Genomic DNA, 24,711 nt, shown 5'->3' on the forward strand with positions numbered 1-24,711 from the left:
TTTGAAGAGGGCTCCTTCCTTAGAAAAAAGCCTGTCAAGTGTCCAGTTTTACAATAAAGGCAGCTATTTATCTCAAAGCTCCCAGATGTCTCAGGAATATTATTAGAAACTACACAGTCACCCTATTCCTGTTCCTAAGCAGAAATATACAACCATCACTCCCAATATCCATAAAAACTAAGAGGAACAAAAATGGGGAGAAAAAAGTCTACAAATGTATGGTATATCAACATTAGCAAGGCTATCCTTCAAGACTTCAACATATACATTCCTGAAACAAGAAGGTTAGACTGCACGAACCTGGAAACAGCAACAGCACTTACCAAGTGCTGTTCTCCAAGTGTACCAATTAGCTACAAACCAGTATCACCAGCTTCTGCCTAGGAAACTTCACAAAAAATTCAAAAAGATCCCAAAAGATCCAAACAATGAAAACTCACGAGTGGCCTATTCAGAAATATTTGAAAAATCTGTATTAATTAATATAATCATGTGATACCAAGTGAGGAATGGATCCGATGCATTTGATACACAATGTCCTACAAACTGGTACCTGATTCATCTACAAATGACATGTCAAGTCTTAATGCCTCCATAGTCCAGCTGGAGTACAGACACCAATTAGCAAACATCTAACTCATTTGTCATCTAGAAAAGTAGTATTCTATGTCATCAATGCTGGTCTGCTTAAGAATGATGCTAAAATTAGGAAAGTTCTTACAGTAAAGCACTACTTTATGTTGTATCTATTATCTTTAAAAAGAAGAATAGTTAACAAAACAAAAATCCAAATGGAACATGCACCAGAAGAGAAACATGTATGATCACTGCTAGAACACTAAAACAGACGAAACATGAACATTTAGAACTCAGATGATGTGCTTTTAATTAGGAGATGATTAAGGGATAATTTATCAAAAAAGAAAAATTATGTAAAGAGATGAAGGCTATACGAGCAAACAATCTTTTCTCCTTCTTTCTGAGAATTCCTATATTAACATGCACACATGTGGTGCAACTGCTTTGCATTTGGCAGGCTTCCTGTGTCCATCAGCAAATAGATATGCCAAAATGAGGGAAAGCTTTTCTATGCATTTTGGTAAGGATTATGAGTCCATTATCAGACAGACCTAGTTACAAATGTACTCTTCCTTTCAAGTAGATTATAATGTCAAGAATAAAACAACATTCATCTGAAACTGAGGGATATGTAGCCTGGGATAAAGGGGAAGTTAGAGCCTAGTATGTATATCTCAAACATTTGTAGTCTAACTAAACAACTGTTAATTGTCTATCCACGTGTTACGGATTGACTTGTGCCCCCTAAAAGTATCTGTTGTAAATTCTAGCTCCTTTACCTGTGGTTATTATCTCCCTTGGGAACAGAGTTTTCTTTGTTATTTTAATGAGGTAGGATTAGTGTAGGGTGTGTATTGAGTGAATCTCTTCTGAGATATAAAAGGAGCAGATTAAGCACAGTTGGGGAAAGACAGATGCCTTGGCACATGAAGATCACCAAGGAACAAAGAAATAGATGCTGGAAAGAGACAAGAACCCTCCCCCAGAGCCAAGAGAAAGCCTTTCCCTAGAACTGGTGCCCTGAATTTGGACTTCCAGCCTCCTAGACTATGAGAAAATAAATTTGTTAAAGTCATCCAGTTCTGGTTATTTCTGTTATAGCAGCACTAGATAACTGAAACACCACGGATTTTATTAGTCAGTGGTTCTGGGGCACAAGATCATTATTTTCAGGCCTAGGAAGCCATACTGGACTATGTAAGGCACAGCCACATTGATTTTTTGGCTAGTGGGGATGACAGGTGTAGCTTTAGGGTCACATAATTCTGAGGATCATGATTAAGAATGATCTCATCTCCACAGTGGCTTATTTACTCACCCTATATTTAAGCTCTTTTTCCCTTCCCCACTTCTCTGGCTTTTCAATAGGTTTAAAGAAAATGGCTAACAGTCTGAGTTCAGTGATTTCTGTCATCAACCATTCAGACATTTTCCTCATTTCTCACCATCACTGTGTGATCCATCAGCTTTGTACAATTCTTGGTCAATGGCCATATTAATTTTCTACTTGAAAGAACACAAATGGAATACTGCTTATGACAAAGATGGGGGCGCTTAGGGAATAGCAGTTTGTCTTACTGCATAGCAATTAGCTTGGCAAACAGAAACAGTAACAAGATTGGATCTGAAACCTAGGCAAAATCGACAAAAAAGAAAAAAAAAATCATTCTGCTGGGGTCATTAAATGACTTTTAAAATAGTGGATATCAATAGTTATTTGCCCTTTTGGAAACAATATGGGCAGTTGTGACATCAGAGGTCTCTAGTTTCCATGGTGATTATTAGTGATGGCATTTCAAATGTTGTGGTTAGGTTTAAACCATAATCCCTTGCACTTTACACCATTAAGAGAGGGAAGAGAAAAACTGCTTCATTTTAAAAAGAAAGCACATTGATTATCTGACTAGATAAAAATCATGACTTTGAAGTAAAAAAGATCGGTTAATCTTAAATGGATGTGTGTTGACAGAAGAGACATGGGTAAATTAGTGAAAGATACTACAGCACTTGGACTTAATGAGGACTAACTAATCACTTAAATATTTAGAAGCAATTAACTGTTATTTCCTGCCTAAAGTTATTTTTAAAACTGCTTAGTCTTACATCACTATGCAATTTATCCATTTTTATACGTAGAAAGAGTATTTTCTTACTCTGATGCAATTAATCCTGAGGTGAGAAATAATCTAAATGGGGGAAAAAACTTAGCTTCCTTTCTAGTTGTGGACAATCAAAGGGTTTCTGACTCTGATGTTGATCAAGCTGTAAAAAAATGAAACAGGACCCATACCTTACACCATACACAAAAACTAATTCAAAATGGATCAAAGGCCTAAATAAAAAACCAAAAACTATAAAAATCATGGGAGAAAAAATAGGGTCAACACCAGTGGCTCTAATATATGGCATACACAGCATACAAATCATAATGAACAATACACAAACACCAGAAGATAAGCTAGATAAATGGGATCTTCTAAAAATTAAACACTTATGCTCATCAAAAGACTTCACCAAGAGTGAAAAGAGAACCTACAGACTGTGAAAAAAATTTTGGCTATGACATACCCGACAATGGTCTAATCTCTAAAATCTATAGGTAAATCCAAAACCTCTACAATAAAAAGACAAATAACCCAATTAAAAAATGGGCAAAGGATATGAACAGACACTTCATCAAGGAAGACATTCAGGAGGCTAACAGGTAGATAGTGGTTAAGTGCTACAGTTGCTAACCAAAGGGCTGGCAGTTCAAATCCTCCAGGCGCTCCTTGGAAACCCTACGGGGCAGTTCTACTCTGTCCTATAGGGTCGCTATGAGTCGGAATCGACTTGACAGCACTGGTTCTTCTTTAACAGGTACATGAGGATATGCTCGTGATCACTATCCATCAGAAAAACACAGATCAAAACTACAATGAGATACCATCCTACCCCAACATCACTGGCACAAATTAAAAAAAGAAAAGAAAATAACAAATGTTGGGGAGGTTGCAGGGAGATTGGAACTTTTATGCACTGCTGGTGGGAATCCAAAATGGTACAACCATTTTGGAAAATGATACGATGCTTCCTTAAAAAGCTAAAAATAGAAATACCATACAATCCAGCAATCCCACTCCTAGGAATATATCCTAGAGATAAGAGCTATCATATAAGTAGACATATGCACACCCATGCTCAATGCAGCATTATTCACAATACCAAAAAGATGGAAACAACCTAAGTGCTCATCATCAGATGAATGGATAAACTATGGCACATATATACAATGGAATACTATGCAACTATAAAGAACAATGATGAATCTGTGAAATATCTCACAACATGGATGAATCTAGTGGGCATTATGTAGAGTGAAGTCAATCACAAAAGGACAAATACTGTATTAGACCACTATTATAAAAACACATGAAACTCTTTCCACATAGAAAGAAACAATCTTTAATGGTTATGAGGGTCGGGAGGGAAAAACACTAACTAGACAATAAATAAGGGGTAACTTTGGTGAAGGGTAAGACAGTACACAACACTGGGGAAGTCACCACAACCTGACCAGGGCAAAGTCACAGAAGCTTCACAAACACATCCAAGTACCCTGAGAGACCAAGCTACTGGGCTGAGGCCTGGGGACCATGGCCTCAGGGGACATCTAGGTCAATTGGCATAACAGAGTCTATAAAGAAAAGTTCTACATCCCATTATGGTGAGCAGTGACTGGGGTCTTAAAAACCTGCAAGCGGCCATCTAAGATATATCTAGTGGTCCCATCCCAAATGCAGCCAAGGAGAATGAAGAAAACCAAAACATAAGGGAAAGATGAGTCCAAAGGACTAACAGACCACCACTACCACAGCCTTCACCAGACTGAGCCCAGAACAACTGGATGATACCCAGTTACTGCCACTGACTGCCCCACCAGGATCACAACACGAGGTTCTGGACAGAGCTGGAGAAAAATGTAAAACGATATTCTAACTCACAAAAAAAGATCAGACTTACTGGCCTGACAGAGACTGGAGAAACCTGAGAGTATGGCCCCCCGGATACCCTTTTAACTCAGTAATGGAATCACTCCTAAGGTTCACCCTTTGGCCAAAGATTAGACGAGTCTATAGGGCCAGCGATAACACAGGTGAGGGTCATGCTTCATAGTTCAATTATATATAGGAGACTAATGGGCACTCTAGCCCAAGGGCAGAGATGAGGGGACAGGAAGGGACAGGAAGGCTGGATGAATGGAGGCAGGGAAGCTGGAGTGGAGAACGGGATAGTGTTGATGCGTTGTGGGGTTGGCAGTCAGTGTCACAAAACAATTTGTGTGTTAACTGATGAAAAACTGATTTGCTCTGTAAACTTTCACATAAATATCACACACACACACACACACACACACACAAATTATACAAGATCACAAAGACAGCTGCTGGCAAAGGAGGAATGGAATCCTGGCCAACTGACGCCCAGTCAATGTTCTTTCTTATACACCACATCCAATGAAGTAAATGAAATGCAGCACACAAATACCAGTACAATAAAGAGATTTCTATTCTGAAGATCAACTTATGGAAAATAGTTTTGGTTTTAATTTCTTTCACAAAAACCCTCATCACTGTTTTCAAATCAGAAAGACCAAAGTCAAAATGAATAAATGGGAGGGAAAAAATCTGTAAAAAGTATGTTATAATAATAAACACTTTAAATCTGTTCTCCCTGAAAGTTCTGAATAATGGACACCATAGGTGTCTGATTGAGAAATGTAAATAGAACAGTAATATATTACTAGACAAATAATCCATAGAGCAAATGTTCTATTGGCAAGTTCATTTGTTCTTGGTTTTTTGATTTGAAGGGTGACCAGAGGTTGAGTAAAACAGAACATCAAGGACCTAGGTGGTTTCCCCTGTAGAAAGCAATGGTGGGGCTTATAAGTAAGAATGACAGGAAGTAACACTTCCTCCCTGCCTCAGAACTCATTTTAGTCAAGAAAGCATTCCAGGGTTCATGCTATGGAAACCTCCTGGTCAAAAGAAACCCCCTTTATAAAAATCTAGTACATGTATTATACTGGCTGATAGGAAGAGGGTTCTTCCTTGTTGCTCTGAGCAAGCCTCTTGCTTGTTATTTTAAAAAGTAATTCTACAAGCAGATGATCTGAAATTGGGCTATTATTTAGATTATGATAAAAAGTGAGAAAGAGGACATGCTGATTTCCACTTAGAAAGCACCCTGCTCATAAAAAGCAAAAATTGAAGCTCTTATGAGCCACTGAGTATGACCTCTGGCAAGTCAGAGGCCCTCTCTGCATGCAACATTTCTAAAGAGAGATAGATGACATCAGGGCAGATGAAATAATGTATAGAGCTCTGATAAAATACTGATGCTCATCAGCTTTAAAATTGATTAGGTTGCCATAGTCATCAGATAATCACTTGACTGCATATAAGACATTGGCAGCGAGGGCACTGCCAGAATCACAGAGAGGTATCATTACCTTAACAGTTTGGAAGAGAATATGAAAACCTTATATGCAATACAATGATGTATGCTTTCCTTTTAATTGGTTTTTGAAAAAAAATCAAACAAAACCATTTTCCATAAGTTGATATTTACTGTGTGGTATGAAGACAAGCAGCATCAGATATCATCTGGGAGCTAGTTAGAAATGCAGGATTTCGGGCTTCATCCCAGACTTAATGAATCAGAATTTTCATTTTAACAAGATCTCTAGGTGATTTTTAGGCACATTTGAGAATCATTATACTGGAAATGGAGTCCCTGGGTGATGCAAACATTTAAATGCTTGGCTGCCAACCAAAAGGTTGGTGGTTTGAATCTACCCAGAGGCACCTTGAAAGAAAGGCCTGGCAATTTACTCCCTAAAGGTCACAATCATTGAAAACCCTATTCGCAGTTCTACTCTGAAACACATGGGGTTACTGTGAGTGGAAATAGAGTCGATGGCAAATGGTTCTGGTATACTGAAAACACTGACAGTGGTCTGGCAAAAAGGGCCCATTGAAATGCCAGGTGCTACGAACCCCATATAGATACATGAACAGAATAAATTCTAAATCAGTTCTGGCTCATTTCCTGGTACTTCTGGTCAACCACAGTTAAAACAGGTAAGAGGCAAACTTTTTTTTTTTTTTTAAACATACATGAGTACCAATCAAGTGAGCCTCATTTAGTTACCTCTTCTTTAGTGAGGTTAAAGATAACAGAGAAAGATATATATATAAAGCTAGCCATGTTATGAAATGCTTTATTAATCTGCCTGAATAATGCCAAAAAACATAATCAGACTAAATGATTAACTGAGCCTGGATCATTACATTTTCATAATCGTAATCATTAAAACCCAGGTATGAGCAATGATTTATTAGTCTGCAACAACTTATTGATTTAAAAAAAAAAAATCTCATTTCAACTTTCATTTTCAGAAAAGATTTTCTTACACGGTATAGTTTGGCCTTTAGGAGTGCAGTATAGTCCAATGGGTTAACAAGTAAACTGGAAGAAAATAAATTAACACTGAAGGAAAAATAACCTAAATTTTGATCATGACTTTCACCATGTTAGCTTCCTACTGGGAAAAGCAATTCTTATAAGGATATAATACTAAAGAGTAGGAATGAAAGGCTGTATACATTATTTCTTGCACCACTTGTACCAGAATTTCCTTTTCATGAATATTTCCTCAATTATCTGATGTCCTAGATAAGGAATGGGGTAGGTTCCACACAGGGGAAAGCTGCTGCCTAGGAGCAAAGTCATTGAGAACAACATTTGAGCAAAAAAATCCTGTTTTTAAATATCTCGTGCTTGCAACTGAGGTGCTATTTTACTTTTCTGAACAATACTGATAATCTCCACATTGGCATACATTTTTCTTTGATCCACACTAGTAAATCCCATTTTCCCAGACCCAGTAACTAGGCACAAACCCAAAGGGATGAGTTGACTGTGATGACTAGTATGACAGACAGCGAGGGAGACAGGACAGAGCTTATGTCTGAAGATAAGCTATCCTGCTACTCTCAGAGATCGAGTGCTTCTGTAAGTTCTATTCCAAACTGGTTGCACACATTTTTGTTGTGTTTAAGCACAAGCTCTTCGCTATTCAGTTCTGCCCAATTCTGAAGGCAACAGTCATAAATACAGGCAAGAGAAGACCAAGGTAGTTTCAATTGTGGTACCAACTTAAAAACGTGAATGAATCATGAACTTCCCCCTCCCCCAATTACCTGAAATCACAGCTATTTTCCCAGATCCATGCTCTTCTCTAGCTATTCTTTCTGCTTCCTCCATCAGCAGCATGCCAAATCCCTATAAGGAACAATGGGGGTGGGGGAAATAGGAAGGAAAAGAAGCCTATTAAGAGGGGACCATAAAACTAGTTTTTTTTTTATAAAACAAGAAGGCAGCTATAATTTAGTGGTTGCTAAAATCTGTTAATCTAGGAAGAAGGAAAGAAAAACCATTCTCTTATAGCAAAAACAGACTAGTAAAAAAGATGTAACTTTGCAAGAAAGCCACCAAAAGGTTCTTAGTAGATAACGTAATCTACTCATAAAGGGATTATTTCCTCTCAACTTCTATCTCTTTTTAGAATCTCTAGGCAATCTCCAGGTGACAGAAACCTGGGGCATCTGAATTTTTATTTATTACAGTCACCCTTCTAATTTCTAATAAGCTTTTGAAACCAGGCAAGATTCTTAAACCATCATTTTGGGGGCTTACCCTATATCCATCATTAGTTGGTTTTAACCTATTCCTGAAATTCCTGAAAAATATAAGTATTTATTTATTTATTTTGGTTTCTTGGGGATGGAGTATGGTTCCACTATACACAATATAGCTTACATATGTAAGGGAGCTTTAATACTTTGTAAGTGCTTTCACATCACCACCTCATTTGATCCCATAATAGGTTGAACCATATGAAATACCAATATTAGAACATTCCTGACTCTCAAAAATGGCAATTTCATATGGTTCAACCTACTATGATGTTCCACTTGACAGAGTTTCAATTTGTCCTTCACTCTTCCCCTCACACACCCAAAAGGGTACAATTTGGCATCTCTGAACAACTAAATATTGGTTCCACTGTTTGTATATGTCCTTCCCTCCTCCTCTGTCTCTTCCCTTTTCTTCCTCATTCCTTTTCTCTTTTCCTACTTTGAACAATTTCTTAATTATAAGTTAAACAGAAATGGAACACAGGATACCTGATGCTGAAATTTAGTAGGATCTCGACTGTTCACTGGAACTACACTTCCATATACATGAAGTTCTCGGACTATGGAAACACCTCCACCCAATTCAAAACGGAAGGTTTCCTCTGAACACTTTCGCAATCGCAGGAGGCCAATCAAGATGTCTTGATCAGGGTCTTCATATGACAAGAATGTTTCCCAGCCACCATTTGCAACATAATCTCTCCTTACTAATTCAACCTGTTTAATAAAATGCCACAACAAAGGTTTTTCGAAAATTAGAGAACAAAGTTCATTTTTATAATTATATATATTTATTTAGGCTAATACCCACAGTTAGGGATAAAGAATGAATAATCATGAATTATGCTTCTTTTTACTTGTCTACTGCCAAATAAAAAAAAAAAAATTTTTTTTTTTTTGCCAAATATCACGGATTAAATAAGGGTTCATGCCTTGTTCAAGGACTATCGTGAAAACAATTTTACAATTCACAAATACGTGAACTTCATTAACCTTTATATTCTCACAGAGACCCAGCTCAGTAACTGCTTCCATGTTCTTAAATTTTTGATCCATTACGAACAATCTCTAAGGTAAAATTATAAAGTATGTCACATGTATAGCCCTTGGGAGCACCCTCTTGCCCCAAAACTCTCAGGCGCTCAGTGATTTCATTTTCTAGTCCTTAATTCCTCTGCTAAAACCTGCTGTCAGGATAAAAAAAATAATGTAATATTGGTCACTTATTCCTTGATAGGATTTTAAGAAAGTGAGCCCTGGTGGTGCAGTGGTTAAGCACTTGACTGCTAACTGAAAGGCTGACGGTTCAAATTCACCAGCTGCTCTGAAGAAGGAAGATGTGGCAGTCTGCTCCCATAAAGATGACAGCCTTAGAAACCCTATGGGGCAGTTCTATTCTGTAGGGTTGCTATGAGTCAGTATTGACTCAAAGGCATTTTTTTTTTTTTTATGGTAACCCACAGGTCATTTAAAATATCATACCTAGCTAGAGGATGAAAACATTAAAGAAAATTCAGTTACTGGAGAGTAGCTTTTAGGGAGAAGCTTTCATGGTAGCAATCTACATAGGCTTTTGACTGTAACTCATTGTACAGGCAGCTCTTGTACTCTCCACAAATGTATGCAATAGATAAGAATATGCATACATGCATACATAGATAAACCTATATATGTATACATGGGGGAAACCCTAGTGGCATAGTGGTTAAGTGCTACGGCTGCTAATCAAATGGTCGGCAGTTCAAATCTGCCAGGTGCTCCTTGGAAACTCTATGGGCAGTTCTACTCTGTCCTATATAGGGTCACTATAGTTGGAATCGACTTGACAGCACTGGGTTTGTTTGTTTTTTTTTCTGGTATACATGAGTACTCCAGATATACTCAGTAAACGAACAGATTATATCCATAGTGAGTGAACAATTCAGATCAACCCTTATATTCTTTCTTAAATTAACGTCTGCTAAATAACTGGACTACACAAGAATTTGGTAAAATGATTAACCGTACTTGGGTCTGCTTTTTCCCCAAAACCATCCCAAGTAAGAAAAATGTCAAATAAACAATTTATGTTTTGAACAGAAATTATCAATATTGACATCATCTCTCCTAGCTTTTCTCAATCAAGGTTCCACAAGAAAATTAAAACCCACAAAAATTTTGGCACATTGACATAATAGATGTATATGAGAGAAGTTAATTCATTACACACAATGAATGCCTTAGGACATTAGGCTTAATTTTTGTGGAACCCTTGTTGATGTGGGCTGAATTATTCATCTGATTACCATCAATGCGCAGATCATATCCTGTTCTACTCAAAGGCCTAGACTTTGCTGTTTAATACTAGCCACATACAGCTATTTACATTTGAATTAAAATGAAATAAAATAAAAAATTCAGTCCCTCAGTGTACTAGTCACATTTTAAGCGCTCAATAGCCACATGTGGCAAGTGCATATTTCTAAAATGGCAGAAAGTTTTATTGGACAGTGCTGGTCTAGAATGAGGTTCAGATGCAGTTTTCCTAACCTGGTTCTCCTAGAATTCAGTCATCCTCATACTTGTCTTTCCTGCCTTGACTTCAGTATCTGATTCACAATTACTCTTTGCTCTCAGTTTACTCATCAACCTTAGGGCTCCATCCTCTTGGTAAGATGTGGGTCTACTGGCAAAGACGTAAGAACAGGACCCAATTTTGTATAAAATAGAGAAACTAACCTGATAGGGTCTTACTTTGTGATGAATTTCTTGGATTCCAACCTCTCTGGTTCTCACATCTCGACACTGCCAAAAGAAAAGGGGGCGAGAGGGGAAAATATAAAACTGGTAACTAATTCATTTTTTATTTAAGCTTCTCTACCAAACCTGGAGCTCAAAATTAAGTTTGGACATAATTTACATTGAGATGAAGGAACTGAATTTCAAAATGAAGACATTCTTAATAAATTTGAGGATGGGGAAATTAGAACGAAAATGTCTGAAGCAGTATAATGTTCTACTTTTGAAATAAATTTAGGATTCAAAAGAGACCAATATATAATATAATCATGGAGGTAAAGAACATAAGTCATAAAATAAGAAAATAGTTTACTCAGAGGATATAACTGTATCTGAAAGTAAAACTCAAAATCCTGTACATAGAACGGTAAAAAACAACACAAGGAAAATATGAGCCCAAGAGACAGATAGGGCCACATAAGCCAGAGACTCCATCAGCATGAGACTGGAAGAAGTAGATGGTGCCCGGCTACCACCAATGACTGCCCTGACAGGGAACACAGCAGAGAACGCCTGATGGAGCAGCAGAAAAGTGGGATGCAGACCTCAAATTCTAGTAAAAAGACCAGACTTAATGGTCTGACTGAGACTAGAGGGACCCCAGAGGTCATGGCCCCCAGACTCTGTTAGCCCAAAACTAAAACCATTTCCGAAGCCAACTCTTCAGACAAAGATTAGACTGGACTGGAAGACACAAAATGATACTTGTGAGGAGTGTGCTTCTTAGCTCAAGTAGTCACATGAGACTACGTGGGCAGCTCCTGTCTGGAGGCGAGATGAGAAGGCAGAGGACGACAGGAGCTGGCTGAATGAACACGGGAAATACAGGATGGAGAGAAGGAGCATGCTGTCACACCGTAGGGAGGGCAACTAGGGTCACATAACAATGTGTGCATAAGTTTTTGTATGAGAAACTGACTTGAATTGTAAACTTTGACTTAAAGCGCAATTTAAAAAAATGTAAATTCCTAATTTTTAAAAACCTTCTATCATTTTATGACAGTTAATATTTTAGGATCACCATAATTGTATCAATTTAGCAATGTCAAAAAGATGTTTTAAAGATTGCTATTTTTGGTAGGAAAGGCACTGTCGAAGGAAGGAAGGAAATAAAGAAGGATCCTAGAGCCATTTATTATACAATCTAAACCAAAATCACGAACGGTTCTTTGAGTATCACTGGGAGGCATGAAGTTCCTATAGATGATGTCAACGCAACAATGCCTGGTCTACCTGACCAAGCAAATGTGATGCAACTGTCATTTTTATTCCACAACCCAGCATGTATACTACAAAGCCTTACATTTATAATCAGAAAATCTTTACATTATTTGATGATATGTCCTATTTTTTTTTTTTCCTATAGAACAAACCATAAAAATTATTTTCAGGATTCTAACGTTTTCCACCAGTGGTAAAAGATCACCCCAGGAAATCTGAACCATCCTACCAACAGCATACTGATGGAGGACTGCTATATATGCATAGAATTCCATGAGAAAAACAAGTTTGTTATTTAGTCACATAAAAACAAAGCTATCTCCACATCCCACAAACCAGCCCAAGATAATAATGCTTTGCTGATGAGGATTCTGTTAGGTCCAGTAAACAAAAATGATACAGTAAACAAGAATCATAAATCTCTGTAATTATTAATCCATTAAATTTAGATGTTGTCTTTTACTTACAGTTGTTCTATATAGTAGCTTGCGTGTGAATGTTCTATAGTTAAAAGTTCTTAATGAACACCGGTATTTGTTTGGTTTTTTTTTTTTTTGCATGTTCGTTTAAAGTCACAGATTGGTGTACGCTTATTTTCAGGAAAAGATGTTGCCAGTGGAGACAGGATGTCTTCTGGTCACGACTGAATTCCAATTTATTTTAAGAGAGGTAATTAATGCTTATGAGAGGTTCACAGTTAAAGAAGATGGGTGGATAATGAGATGATCAGGATAACCAGGCTAGGTCAGTCATTTCAGCAATGGTATTTTCAGAGGAGAGGGGAATTGAAGAACAAAGACAGCTGGAGACTGAGGAGCAGAGCAGGCACACAATCTTGTTTGGTGCCACAAATTACTAGAAATGCATTTGCTGTTTACCTAGAACTAAACTGTTCATTGAAATGTTGTTTTTGGTAGATTAGCCAATAAAGACCATAAACTCTTCTTTGGACAATTTCTGAAAAATTTCCTCCATAATAACGTGACTGAGAAAATAAAATGCCTTGGTTAAGTCCAAAAACACGGTATATATTTCTTAAAACAACATCTTTCAAAGTGTGGTCCATGTTTTTACTGTGCATAAGAACTACCTATTGGTATTGGATTAAAAAAGATTCCACGGCCCATCCCAGACCTACTAAATCAGAATCTCAGCAGACAAAGCCCAGAAATCAGTGCTCTGGCCTACAGATTATTCATGGCTTATCTTTTGAGCATCTACACAAAGTAGTTTCTAGGGCACTGAATTTCAAACCTTACTGTGTATAAGAACAATTTACAGAGATTGTTAAAGTGCAGATTCCTGGGTTCTTTCTATTTCCAGAGCAAGCAGAGAAGAAGTGCTTAAATAAATAAGTGACTGCATAGACATGGGGTTAGGGTGAGAGAGACTGGTATACATAGGGCAGTAACACTCTTTGGTGATTATTTCACACATATAATTCTTGTCTCTTCAAATGATCATATCTTCATTTTTAATATTTTTTTTATTGTACTTTAGATGAAGGTTTACAGAGCAAATTAGTTTCTGATTAAACAATTAATACACATGTTGTTTTGTGACACTGGTAGCCAACCCCGCAACATATCAACACTCTCCCCTTCTCAACCTTGGGTTCCCCATTACTAGCTTTCCTGTCCCCTCCTGCCTTCTAGTCCTTGCCCCTGGGCTGGTGTGCCCATTAAGTCTCGATTTGCTTTGTGGGCATGTCTAATCTTTGGTTGAAGGGTGAACCTCCCAAGTGACTTCGGTACTAAGTTAAAAGAGTGTCCAGGGGCTATATTTTCCGGGTTTCTCCAGTCTCTATTAGACCAGTAAGTCTGGTCTTTGTTTATGAGATAGAATTTTGTTCTACATTTTTCTCCAGCTCTGTCGGGGACCCTCTATTGTAACCCCTGTCAAAGCAATGGGTGGTGGGTTGCCAGGCACCATCTAGTTTTGCTGGACTCAGTCTGGTGGAGACTGTGGTAACTGTGGTCCATTAGTTCTTTGAACTGATCTTTCCCTTGTGTCTGGTTTTTCTCATTCTTCCCTGCTCCAGATGGGGTGGGGCCAGTGGAGTATCTTAGATGGCCCCTTGCAAGTTTTTAAGACCCCGCTAATCACTAAAGTAGGATGTAAAACATTTTCTTTATAAACTATGTTATGCCAATTGAACTAGACATCTCCCGAGATCATGGTCACCAGCCTTCAACCCAGTAATTTGGTCCCTCGGGGAGTTTGGATGTATCTATGAAGCTTCTATAACTTTGCCTTGGTCAAGCTGTGCTGTCTTCCCCAGTAATGCGTACTGTCTTACCCTTCACCAGAGTTACCACTTACCTATTGTCTAGTTAGTGTTTTTCCCTCCCCATCCCTTCCCTCCCTCATAACCATCAAGACTTGTTTCTTTCTGTGTGGAAACCTTTTCATGAGTTTTTTAAATAGTGGTCTCATACAGTATTTGTCCTTTTGTGATTGACTTATTTCACTCAGCATAATACCCTCCAGATTCATCCATGCTTTGAGGTCTTTCGCAGATTCATCATTGTTCTTTATACTTACGTAGTATTTCATTGGGTGTGTGTACCATAGTTTATTCGTCACCTGTTGATGGGCACTTAAGTTGTTTCCATCTTTTTGCTATTGTGAATAATGCTGCAATGAACATGGATGTACATAGGTCTATTCATGTGATGGCTCTTATTTCTCTAGGATATACTTGGGACTGCTGGATCGTATGGTATTTCTATTTCTAGCTTTTTAAGGAAGCACCATATCATTTTCCAAAATGGTTATACCATTTTACATTTCCATTAGCAGTACACAAAAGTTCCAAGCTCCTGCAGCCCCTCCAACATTTGTTATTTTCTATTTTTTGATTTGTGCCAGGAGTATCAGGGTGAGATGGTATCTCATTGTAATTCTGATTTGCATTTCTCTAATGGCTAGTGATCTCAGGCATTTCCTAGTGAGTCTGTTAGCCGCTTGAATGTCTTCTTTGGTCTCTGAATGTCTTCTTTACTCATCTTTTAATTGGATTGTTCGTCTTTTTGTTGCAGAGGTGCTGGATTTTCCCATAGACTTCAGAGATTAGACCTTTGTTAGATTTGTCATAGCCAAAAACTTTTTCCCAGTCTGTGGGTTCTCTTTTTACTCTTTTGGTAAAGCCTTTTGATGAGTCCAAAAAATCAAAAACCAAACCCAGTGCCATCGAATCGATTCCGACTCATAGTGACCCTATAGGACAGAGCAGAACTGCGCCACAGAGTTTCCAAGGAGCACCTGGCAGATTCGAACTGCCGACCATTTGGTTAGCAGCAGTAGCACTTAACCACTACGCCACTAGGGTTTCCTTTGATGCGTATAGGTGTTTAATTTCTAGGAGAGCCCAGTTATCTAGCTTATCTTCTGGAGTTTGTGTATTGTTAGTTATGGTTTATATCCTGTGTATGCCGTGTATTAGGGCCTCTAGCATTGACCCTAGGGAAATCCTGGTGGCGTAGTGGTTAAGTGCTATGGCTGCTAACCAAAAAAAAGGTCAGCTGTTCAAATCCACCAGGGGCTCCTTGGAAACGCTATGGGGCAATTCTACTCTGTCCTATAGGGTCGCTATGAGTCAGAATCGACTCCATGGCAGTGGGTTTTAGCATTGACCCTATTTTTTCTTCTATGATCTTTATAGTTTTTAGTTGTATATTTAGGTCTTTGATCCATTTTGAATTAGTTTTTGCATATGGTGTGAAGTATGGGTCCTGTTTCATTTTTTAAAAGCTGGACATCCAGTTTTGCTAGCACCATTTATCAAAGACAGTCTTTTCCCCACTTAATGGACCTTGGGCCTTTGTTGAAGATCAGGTGGCCGTAGGTGGATGGATTTACATATGAGTTCTGGAATCTGTTCCATTGGTCAATGTATCTGTCACTGTACCAGTACCAGGCTGTTTTGACTACAGTAGGTTCTGAGGTCAGGTAGTGTGAGTCTTCCTACTTTATTCTTCTTCTTGAAAAGTGCTTTGCTTATCCAGAGCCTCTTCCCTTTCCATATAAAGTTCATGATTAGCTTTTCCATCTCATTAAAGAATGCTGTTGGTATTTGGATCGGGGTTGCATTTATAGATTTATAGATTGCTTTGAGTAGAATTGGCATTTTCACAATGTTAAGTCTACCTATCCAGGAGCATGGTATGTTTCTCCATTTATGTAGGTCTCTTTTGGTTTCTTGCAGTAGTGTTTTGTAGTTTTCTTTGCATAGGTCTTTTACTTCCCTGGTTAGATTTATTCCTAAAAAATTTTTTAGGGGCTGTTAAGAATGGTACTGCTTTCCTGATTTCGTTTTCACAGTTCTCTTTACTGGTGTATAGGAATCCAACTGATTTTTATATATTTACCTTGTATACTGCTACTCTGCATCTTTCTATTAGTTCCACTAGTTTTCTTGTGGAGTCTTTTGGGTTCTTTGTGTATAGTATCATATCCATAAATAGGGACAGTTTCATTTCTTCCTTACCAATTTGGATGCCATTTATTTCCTTTTCTTGCCTTTTTGCTCTAGCTAGGACTTCCAGCACAATGTTAAACAGGAGTGGTGATAAAGGGCATCCTTGTCTTGTTCCTGTTCTCAGGGGAATGTTTTCAGTCTTTCTCAGTTAAGAGTGATGTTGGCTGTTGGTTTTGTATAGATGACTTTCATTATGCTCAGCAATTTCCCTTCTATACCTATTTTATTGAGAGTTTTTATTAGGAATGGGTATTGGACTTTTTCAAATGCCTTTCTGCGTTGATTGAGATGATCACGTGATTCTTGTATTTATGTGGTGGATTATGTTGATTGATTTTCTAATGTTGAACCATCCTTGCATACCTGGTATGAGTCCCAGTTGGTGGTGGTATATTATTTGTTTGAAATGATGCTGAATTCTATTGGCTAGAATTTTGTTGAGAATTTTTGTACCTATATTCATGAGAGATATTGGACTGTAATTTTCATTTTTTTGTGGTGTCTTTGCCTGGTTTTGGTATCAGGGTTATGCTGGCTTCATAGAATGAATTCGTAAGCATCCCTTCTTTTTCTATGATCTGAAATAATCTGAGTGGTACTGGACAAAGCTCTTCTCTGAATGATTGGTAGAACTCTCCAGTGAAGCAATCTGGGCCAGGCTCTTTTTTGATGGGAGCTTTTTTTTTTTTTTCCAATTACCTTTTCAATCTCTCCTCTTGTTACGGGTCTGTTCAGAGTTTTGACCTCAATTTGTGTTAGTTTGGGTAGGTAGTGTGTTTCTAAAAATTTGTCCATTTACTCTTGGTTTTCAAATTTGTTGCCTTTGCTGTGTCCAAAAGGTTTTGGTATGATGTGTGTTTATCCTCATTTGATTCTAGGACTTTTTAAATCTCTTCTACTACCCAGTGGTTTTTAAGCAAGGTGTTATTCAGTTACCATGTATTTGATTTTTTTCTTTGCTTTTCTAGTTATGAATTTCTACTTTTCTGGTGTTGTGAACACAGAAGGTGCTTTGTATCATCTCAGTGTTTTGGAATTACCCTGAGCGTTGCTTTGTGGCCTAAGATATGGTTTATTCTGGAGAATGTTTCATACATGTTGGAAAAGAATGAGTACTCTGCTGCTTTTGGGTGGAGTGTTCTATGTAAGTCTATGAGGTCAAGTTGGTTGACTGTGGCCTTTAGATCTTCTGAAACTTTGCTGAGTTTCTATATGTTCTATCCTTTACCAACAGCAGTGTGTTGAAGTCTCCTACTATTATTGTGGAACTGTCAATTTCTCCCTTCAGTGCTTTTAGATTTGCTCGATGTATTTTGGAACCCTGTCACTGGGTGCATAGATATTTATTATGCTCATGTCCTCATGGTAGATTGTCCCTTTTATCATTATATAATGTCCTTTCTTGTCTTTTATGGTATATATTTTTTTAAAGTCTATTTTATCTGAGACTAGTATTGCCACTTCTGCTCTTTTTTGGTAGCTGTTAGCTTGATATATTTTGTCCATCTCTGATTTTTAATATCTTTATGTCTTTCTAAGGATGTCTCCTGCAAACAGCATATTGATGGGTCTGTTTTTTATCCATTTCATCACTCTCTCTTTATGGGTACATTTAAGCCATTTATGTTCAGTGTGATTATTGATAGGTGTGAGTTTATTGCTATCATTTTGTAGTGCTTTTTTTTTGTTTATGTGCTGACATTTTCTTTGTTCCTCTTAATCTCCTGTCCTGGATTACTTTTGTTTGTGGGTTTTTTGTTTGTTTCATTTTTGTAGATTTTTGTTTACTGAGACTTTGTTTTCTTCTTTATTTTGATGAGGTTTGTTAACTTTCTTTGTGGTTACCCTGAAATTTACCCCTATCTTCCTAAGTTTAAACCAGTCTTTTATTACTTAATAATGCCTTTTCTTCCTCTCCTTTGTAAGTTCTAGACATACTTTGTTTTTTCCCTCTTTTATTGTTCTGAATTTGTTGTCATTTACACATTGACCTCTCTGGTTTCCTGTTGTAAATCTTTTAATTTTGTTTTATCCTCGAGAGTTTATTACGTAGGCTGGTATCTGGCTGATGCTGTCTTGTGTCCTAGATTCAGGTTGTTGTCTGATGTTGTTGGTTCTTTAACCGAAGGATGCCCTTTAATAATTCTTGTTTTTTTTTTTTTTTAACATATTCCCTTAATTTGTATTTATCTGGAAATGTCCTAATTTTGCCATCACATTTGAGCAAGAGTTTTGCAGTATATATTATTCTTGGTTGGCAGTTTTTTTCTTTCAAGATTTTATATATGTCATCCCATTGCCATCTTGCCTGCATGGTTTCTGCCAAGTAATCAAAGCTTAGTCTTATTGTTTTCCCTTTGTATGTGACTTTTCATTTTTCTTGAATGGCTCTCAGGACTCTTTCTTTGTCCTTGGTTTTAGCAAGTATGATTATGATGTGTCTTGATTTTCTTTTGGGGTGTATCTTATTTGGGGTTCATTGAACTTCTTGGATGGTCGGCTTTTAGTCTTTTATGACATCAGGGAAGTTTTCTGTCAGTATATCTTCAATGATCCTCTCTGTGTTTTCTGTTTTCTCCCCCTGTTCTGGAACTCTGATCACATGCAAATTTTTGCTTTTGATTGTATCCCACATTGTTTTCAGGGTTTCTTCATTTTTTCCTGATTTTTTCTCAAAGTGGTATCCAAGGATTTGCCTTCAATTTTGCTGATTCTGTCTTCCACTGTTTCAAATTTGCTCTGAAAACCTTCAACTACACTGTCCATTTCTGAAATCTTGTTGCTTATCTTTTGAATTTCTAATTGCTGTTTTTGTATAATTACTAGTTATTTATTGACATTTTGTTGTTGTATTATTTTCCTGAATTCTTCCATTGCTTGTCTGTATTTTCCCTGATTTTGTCTATTTTTTTCCCTTATTTTTATCTGTATTTTCTTTCTTCTGTTGGTGAATCCTGAATATTACTTTTGAATTCCCTATCAGGTAGTTCCAGCGCTTTTTCTTTCCCTATCAGGTAGTTCCAGTGCTTTTTCTTCTAACAGAGGGTCATCTGTTGTTTTATTCTGATCGCTTACTGGATCCACCCTGTATGTTCTTTTTGTGTTTTGATACTGTCCGCTGTCTTTGGGACAGTCAGGAATTATTTTCCTTGTTTATTAATTAGATTCATTTGTTTCATCTTGCTTTGTTTTATCTGGTTATGTCTAGGCAGGTGGACTGGGTGTGTTTTGTTTCTTGCTTGCCTGTAGGCATGATACTTCTCACCACCTTGTCCAGGTGGGTAGGGCAGGTCACTCAGCTATGGTACAGCAGGGCAGGTTCTGCAGGGGTGGAGGGGCAGGGATTGGTAATTTGTGGCACAAACTGGGGCTGACAGTGTGGGGCCACAGGGCAGTGTAGCATGGGATATAGGGAACCATGTTGGTATTATGTGATGTGCAGAGGATGTGATGTGCAGACCTAAGCAGATGAGTGAAAGAAAAGAGAGAAACAAAAGAAAAAAATAAAAAGAATGAGGGAAAAATAAATAAAAGAATGGTGGCACGGTATGATTTGGCAGGTGGTGATGAGGCAGTTCTTGTGAGGGCATGTGCTGGTGGCTCTCTAGCTGAGTGATGTGGTTCACCCTGTCGACAGGGGGTGTGGGCAGCACATGAGGCTAGGTGAGTGGAAGAAGGGAAAGAGGGGTAAGAGAGAGAAGAAACCAACAGCAACAAATAAATAAATAAATAAAAACAACAGCAAAAAATGTGGTGGGGGAGCTGTTGGGGTCAGGGCGGAACTGGGGTGGCGGCCAGGTGATGTCTCTCTCGCCGGATGGCATGGCACAGCCCAACAGGAAGGGGCAAAGGCCGTGCAGGGACTAGGTGGATAGGATACAGAAAAGGGAAAAGGGGAAAGAGAAAGAAAAATTAAAAAAATACGGCACTGAAGCAGCTGACCTGTGGGGTTGGCAGACCTGGGGGGGTTGTATGTCAGAGGCTCTCCAGTCGAGCAGTACAACATGGCCCGGCAAGAAGCAGTGGGGGCAGTGCACAGGGCTGTGTGGGTGGGAGAAAGGAAAGGAAGGATGGGAGAGAGAGAGAGAAGCAACAACAATGACACACACACACAAAAAAAAACCAATAAATAAATAAATAAATAAAATGGTGGTGAGGAAGCCAGTCAGTGACAGTGGTACAGACCATGGGAAGCCTGCACGTGATGAATCTTCAGCTAAGCAGTATACCACAGGGCTGAGTGAGCAGGAGAAAGTAAAATAAGGAAAGGAGAGCGAGAAGAAACAGAAAAAAAGAAGAAAAATGAACAAAACAAATAAAAAAATCAGGCAGTCAAGAAGGAGAGGGGATGCCACACGGGGCTAGTTGGGCGGGAGAAAGGAAAGGAAGAGAGTGAGACAGAAGCAACAACAAAAAAACCCAAAGAAACAAAAAAATTACACTGAAGGGGCTGGTCTTTGGGGGCACGGCAGACCCGGCGGTAGTGAGCTAGTGTTTCCCCGGCCAAGTGACCACGGCCCGTTAGAAAGTGGTGGAGGCCACGTAGAGGAAGAAGTGTTGGGGGTGGGAAAGTGTGTATCCTGGTTACTGGGTGCTCTGTCTCCTGCTGCGAGCTCCCTGAAGTTGCCTCTCTGTACTCCCTGTCTGTGGTCTTTGGTGGCTGAGGTCAAAGATGGCAAATCCGGGCACCAGTGGACTGGTGTCTCTCTGGCTGAGCAACTGTGGGCCCTTGGAAAGCCGTGGAGGCCTCATATGGTGAAAAAGGGTGGGAGGTGGGAAAGCATGTATCCCTTATTACCGGGTGCTCTGTCTCCTGTTGGGAGCTCTGAGAAGTTGCCTTCCTGTACTCCCTGTTTGTGCTCCTTGGTGGCTATAGTCTAAGATGACGAATCCATGCCACATCAGCCAGCAGGGGACCTCCACTCTGCAGCTCTCCTTGTTCTCTGTTCTCTGTCAGTTTTTTATTCCATTTGGTGCTTGACTGAGTTCTTTATTCCTTCATTACATGTTTAGGGTTCTAGGACTGACATTTGTATGTTTTACTTAGTTTTTCATGTCTTTGCTGCAGAGGGATATTATGGTGCTTCTGTCTATACTGCCAAGTTGGCTCTGCCTCTCTCATATCTTCTTTTGAGGAACCAGGTCTTGGAGTTCTTGTATAACTGCTAATTAGAACTGAACACACAATACTTTAAAAGAAAAATTGTTAAAAAAAAGAAGTTGAGCACATAGTTGGCAATATGAGTAAGTAGAAAAAACAGACATTAAATTGACAAATGTATACTCCTTTTTGGTACAAGAAGGCAGAAAGGGATAAAGGATGAGTAGGATGCAACCTCTGCAATCTCTAGCATGAATTTCAATGCTTTAAATATATGAAAAAATAAATATGTGAAAAAAACTTTTCTGACCTGACTTGTAAGACTAGTTTGTAAGTATGACAGCATCAATTTTTTGTGTTTAGATTACTTTAATCTGAATAGTTAAGTTTAAACAGCCATATTTACTCTTACCTGTATTCCAAGGTCTTTCATTCTTGCAAATGCCAGCTCTCTCAAATTACCGTGCTCTACTCCTGAGCTGACTAAGGGCATTGGAATATCTCTGCAGGAGAAAAACAGCGGCTATTGCAACATATAAATCATTCTCTGTAGCAGCAAGGCAGGAATAACAAAAACAAAAAGGGGAAAAAAAAAAAAAACAGTGAAGCTGACCAGAAAGACAGAGGCTGAGTATTTCGGACAGGAAGAAAGGCTCAGGGTTTTTCTTTTTTTTTAATCACTTAGTTTTCTTATCTATGAAATTAGAATTTTCCTCTACCTCTAAGGGTTTTTGTTAGGAACTCCTGATGAAAACCACTATAATATTACAAAGTGCAGAACAAAAATCCAGTAAAAACCACTAGTGATGATTTTTGGCTAAAGAGGCATTTGTACTCAATAAAACAGGAAACAAAATTGTTTTTATAAAATTTAATTTGTTTAAAGAGAATAAAAATTATTATTAATATGCTGTTTTATAACTTAAACACTTCCCCATACAGTTGCCAAGTGACAAGTAACCAGGAAGTTCAATAGCTTGGCTTAGCTAGCAACTGGTCTAAAAGAATGAATCCCCATTGCCCTTTCCCATAATCTAAATTTAGAAGAGACTGTATTAGAAGAACAACAGCTTGCCTAAGGATAAGAGGAGGTAAAATTTATTTCCTGGCATTAGTATAGCATATAAAGTGCAAGGCATCAAGGAAACTTTGATCAAAAGTTGAAGTTGCAGGTTCCATTTTAGTAGCGCCAACACAATACACTAGGCAAAAATCAGCATCTAACAATAAAACAATTTCATTTTGTTTTAAAATCTGAATTAAGCAAGATTATGCATAGTACATCTGCTTTCTGATCAAAGCCAGGTCCTCAGTTTGTTTTGCCTAATATTTGGTTTATCAGAAGAAAGACTTGAAGAATGTGCCAATTATCTTTTCTTCCCAGTTTTTGCTTCTGAATCAACTTGCATCTTTTTCCTTCTCTTTTCACTAATTCCTTCAAATGTTAATATGACTAGCTAATTCATCCATTTGATCCTAATAAGATATTCTTCCTCAAAATTCAATCAATTAGCATTAAAAGCTCTATACAGTAAGTCTATTAGGCTCTGAAAGTCAACAGAGTTCGCATAAAGACACAATTTAAGATAGGCCAAAATTCTTTAAGACAATGACACACCACAGAGTTTGAAGTGCAAGACACATTAAAAAAACAAACTTTATTTTAGAGTAATTAGAGTTAGTGTCAAAGCTCTGGTGGCACAGTGGTTAAGGGCTTGACTGCTAACCAAAAGGTAGGCAGTTTGACTCTACTAGCTGCTCCCAGTGGGTCGCTGAGTCGGAACTCACTCAACTGAAATGAGTTGTTTTTTTTTTTTTCAGAGTTAGTATATATGATTTACTTGCAGTTTTTAGTAAAATTAACTTTCTATCTTTGGAACTATAATTTCTTAAATTCAAATATATTTTAAAGTTACTAACAAATGAAATGAATAAAGACTATAAAATTAAAAACTATGGAGTAGTTCTCTGTCCTATAGGGTTGTTATGAGTCGGAATCAACTGGGCAGCAACAGGTTTGGTTTGGTTTTCTGGTATTATGTATGCCAAAGTTAAAGTCTCTTAAATGCCCCTTTTTTTTTACCTTGAAATACTTTATAAATAACTCAAAACTATGTGTATACATAGTCACAATTTAGATTAAAATGTAAATTTTCATATTCATTGTTATACACGGTATAAAACTAATAAAAGCAATGGCAAACACTACTGAGTACCCATCACATGACAAATATTATGTTGTGCACTGGTATCACTGAGGTAAGTTACAAAATTGGTGGTGGGTGATGAAGGGAAGGAAAGAGGAATTCAGTGGGAAAGTGCAGGGCTCCTAGAAGTATAGTGGGCAGTACGGTTGGAGTATAAATGAAACTATGAAGATAAGTGAAGAGGTGGGGGATAAAATGGATAGCTGGACATGGGAAGTGTATACAGAAGAGAGCAGAGGTGTAACGGCAGGGCAGTCTGTGGGCTGAGGGATAAACTGTATGCAGAGAATTGATCATTGGGAAAATAAGTACCCAACGCACCGAACATCAGAAAATCTCAAACACTTAAATAGAAGTATGTACTGAACCTCATTATTACAGGTAGAAAACATTGCTTTTAAAAGTCCCCTTTGCACAACGGAATTGAAGGGGGTAATTCAGGACAGCCCTGTGTAAGAGATTTGCTCACTAAGTCCACCCAGAGCACAGAGGGAGGCTGCAGAATCCATCTCCTAACAAATAAGTGGGTCTCTCCTAAGGTTACAACAGGAAAGTTTACCTCAATTATCTTCATGAACAACATTCTTTTACCCTATTCTT

The 24,711-nt window shown here is 38.1% G+C and overlaps 1 protein-coding gene across 2 annotated transcripts in view; it reads right to left on the minus strand.

Annotated features, from left to right (window-relative positions):
• ELP3 (elongator acetyltransferase complex subunit 3) overlaps window positions 1-24,711 on the minus strand; it is a 115,758-nt gene that overhangs the window by 18,192 nt on the left and 72,855 nt on the right. For both annotated transcript variants that reach the window (XM_064272643.1, XM_064272642.1), the window contains 4 exons: window positions 22,317-22,407; window positions 11,043-11,108; window positions 8,814-9,041; window positions 7,827-7,908 (listed from right to left, as the gene is read on the minus strand). In XM_064272643.1, the coding sequence (XP_064128713.1) occupies window positions 7,827-7,908; window positions 8,814-9,041; window positions 11,043-11,108; window positions 22,317-22,407 (467 nt within the window). The remainder of the gene's footprint in view (window positions 1-7,826; window positions 7,909-8,813; window positions 9,042-11,042; window positions 11,109-22,316; window positions 22,408-24,711) is intronic.

This window comes from Loxodonta africana, chromosome 19 (assembly GCF_030014295.1).
Source record: "Loxodonta africana isolate mLoxAfr1 chromosome 19, mLoxAfr1.hap2, whole genome shotgun sequence".
In the NCBI taxonomy this organism is placed as follows: Eukaryota; Metazoa; Chordata; class Mammalia; order Proboscidea; family Elephantidae; genus Loxodonta; species Loxodonta africana.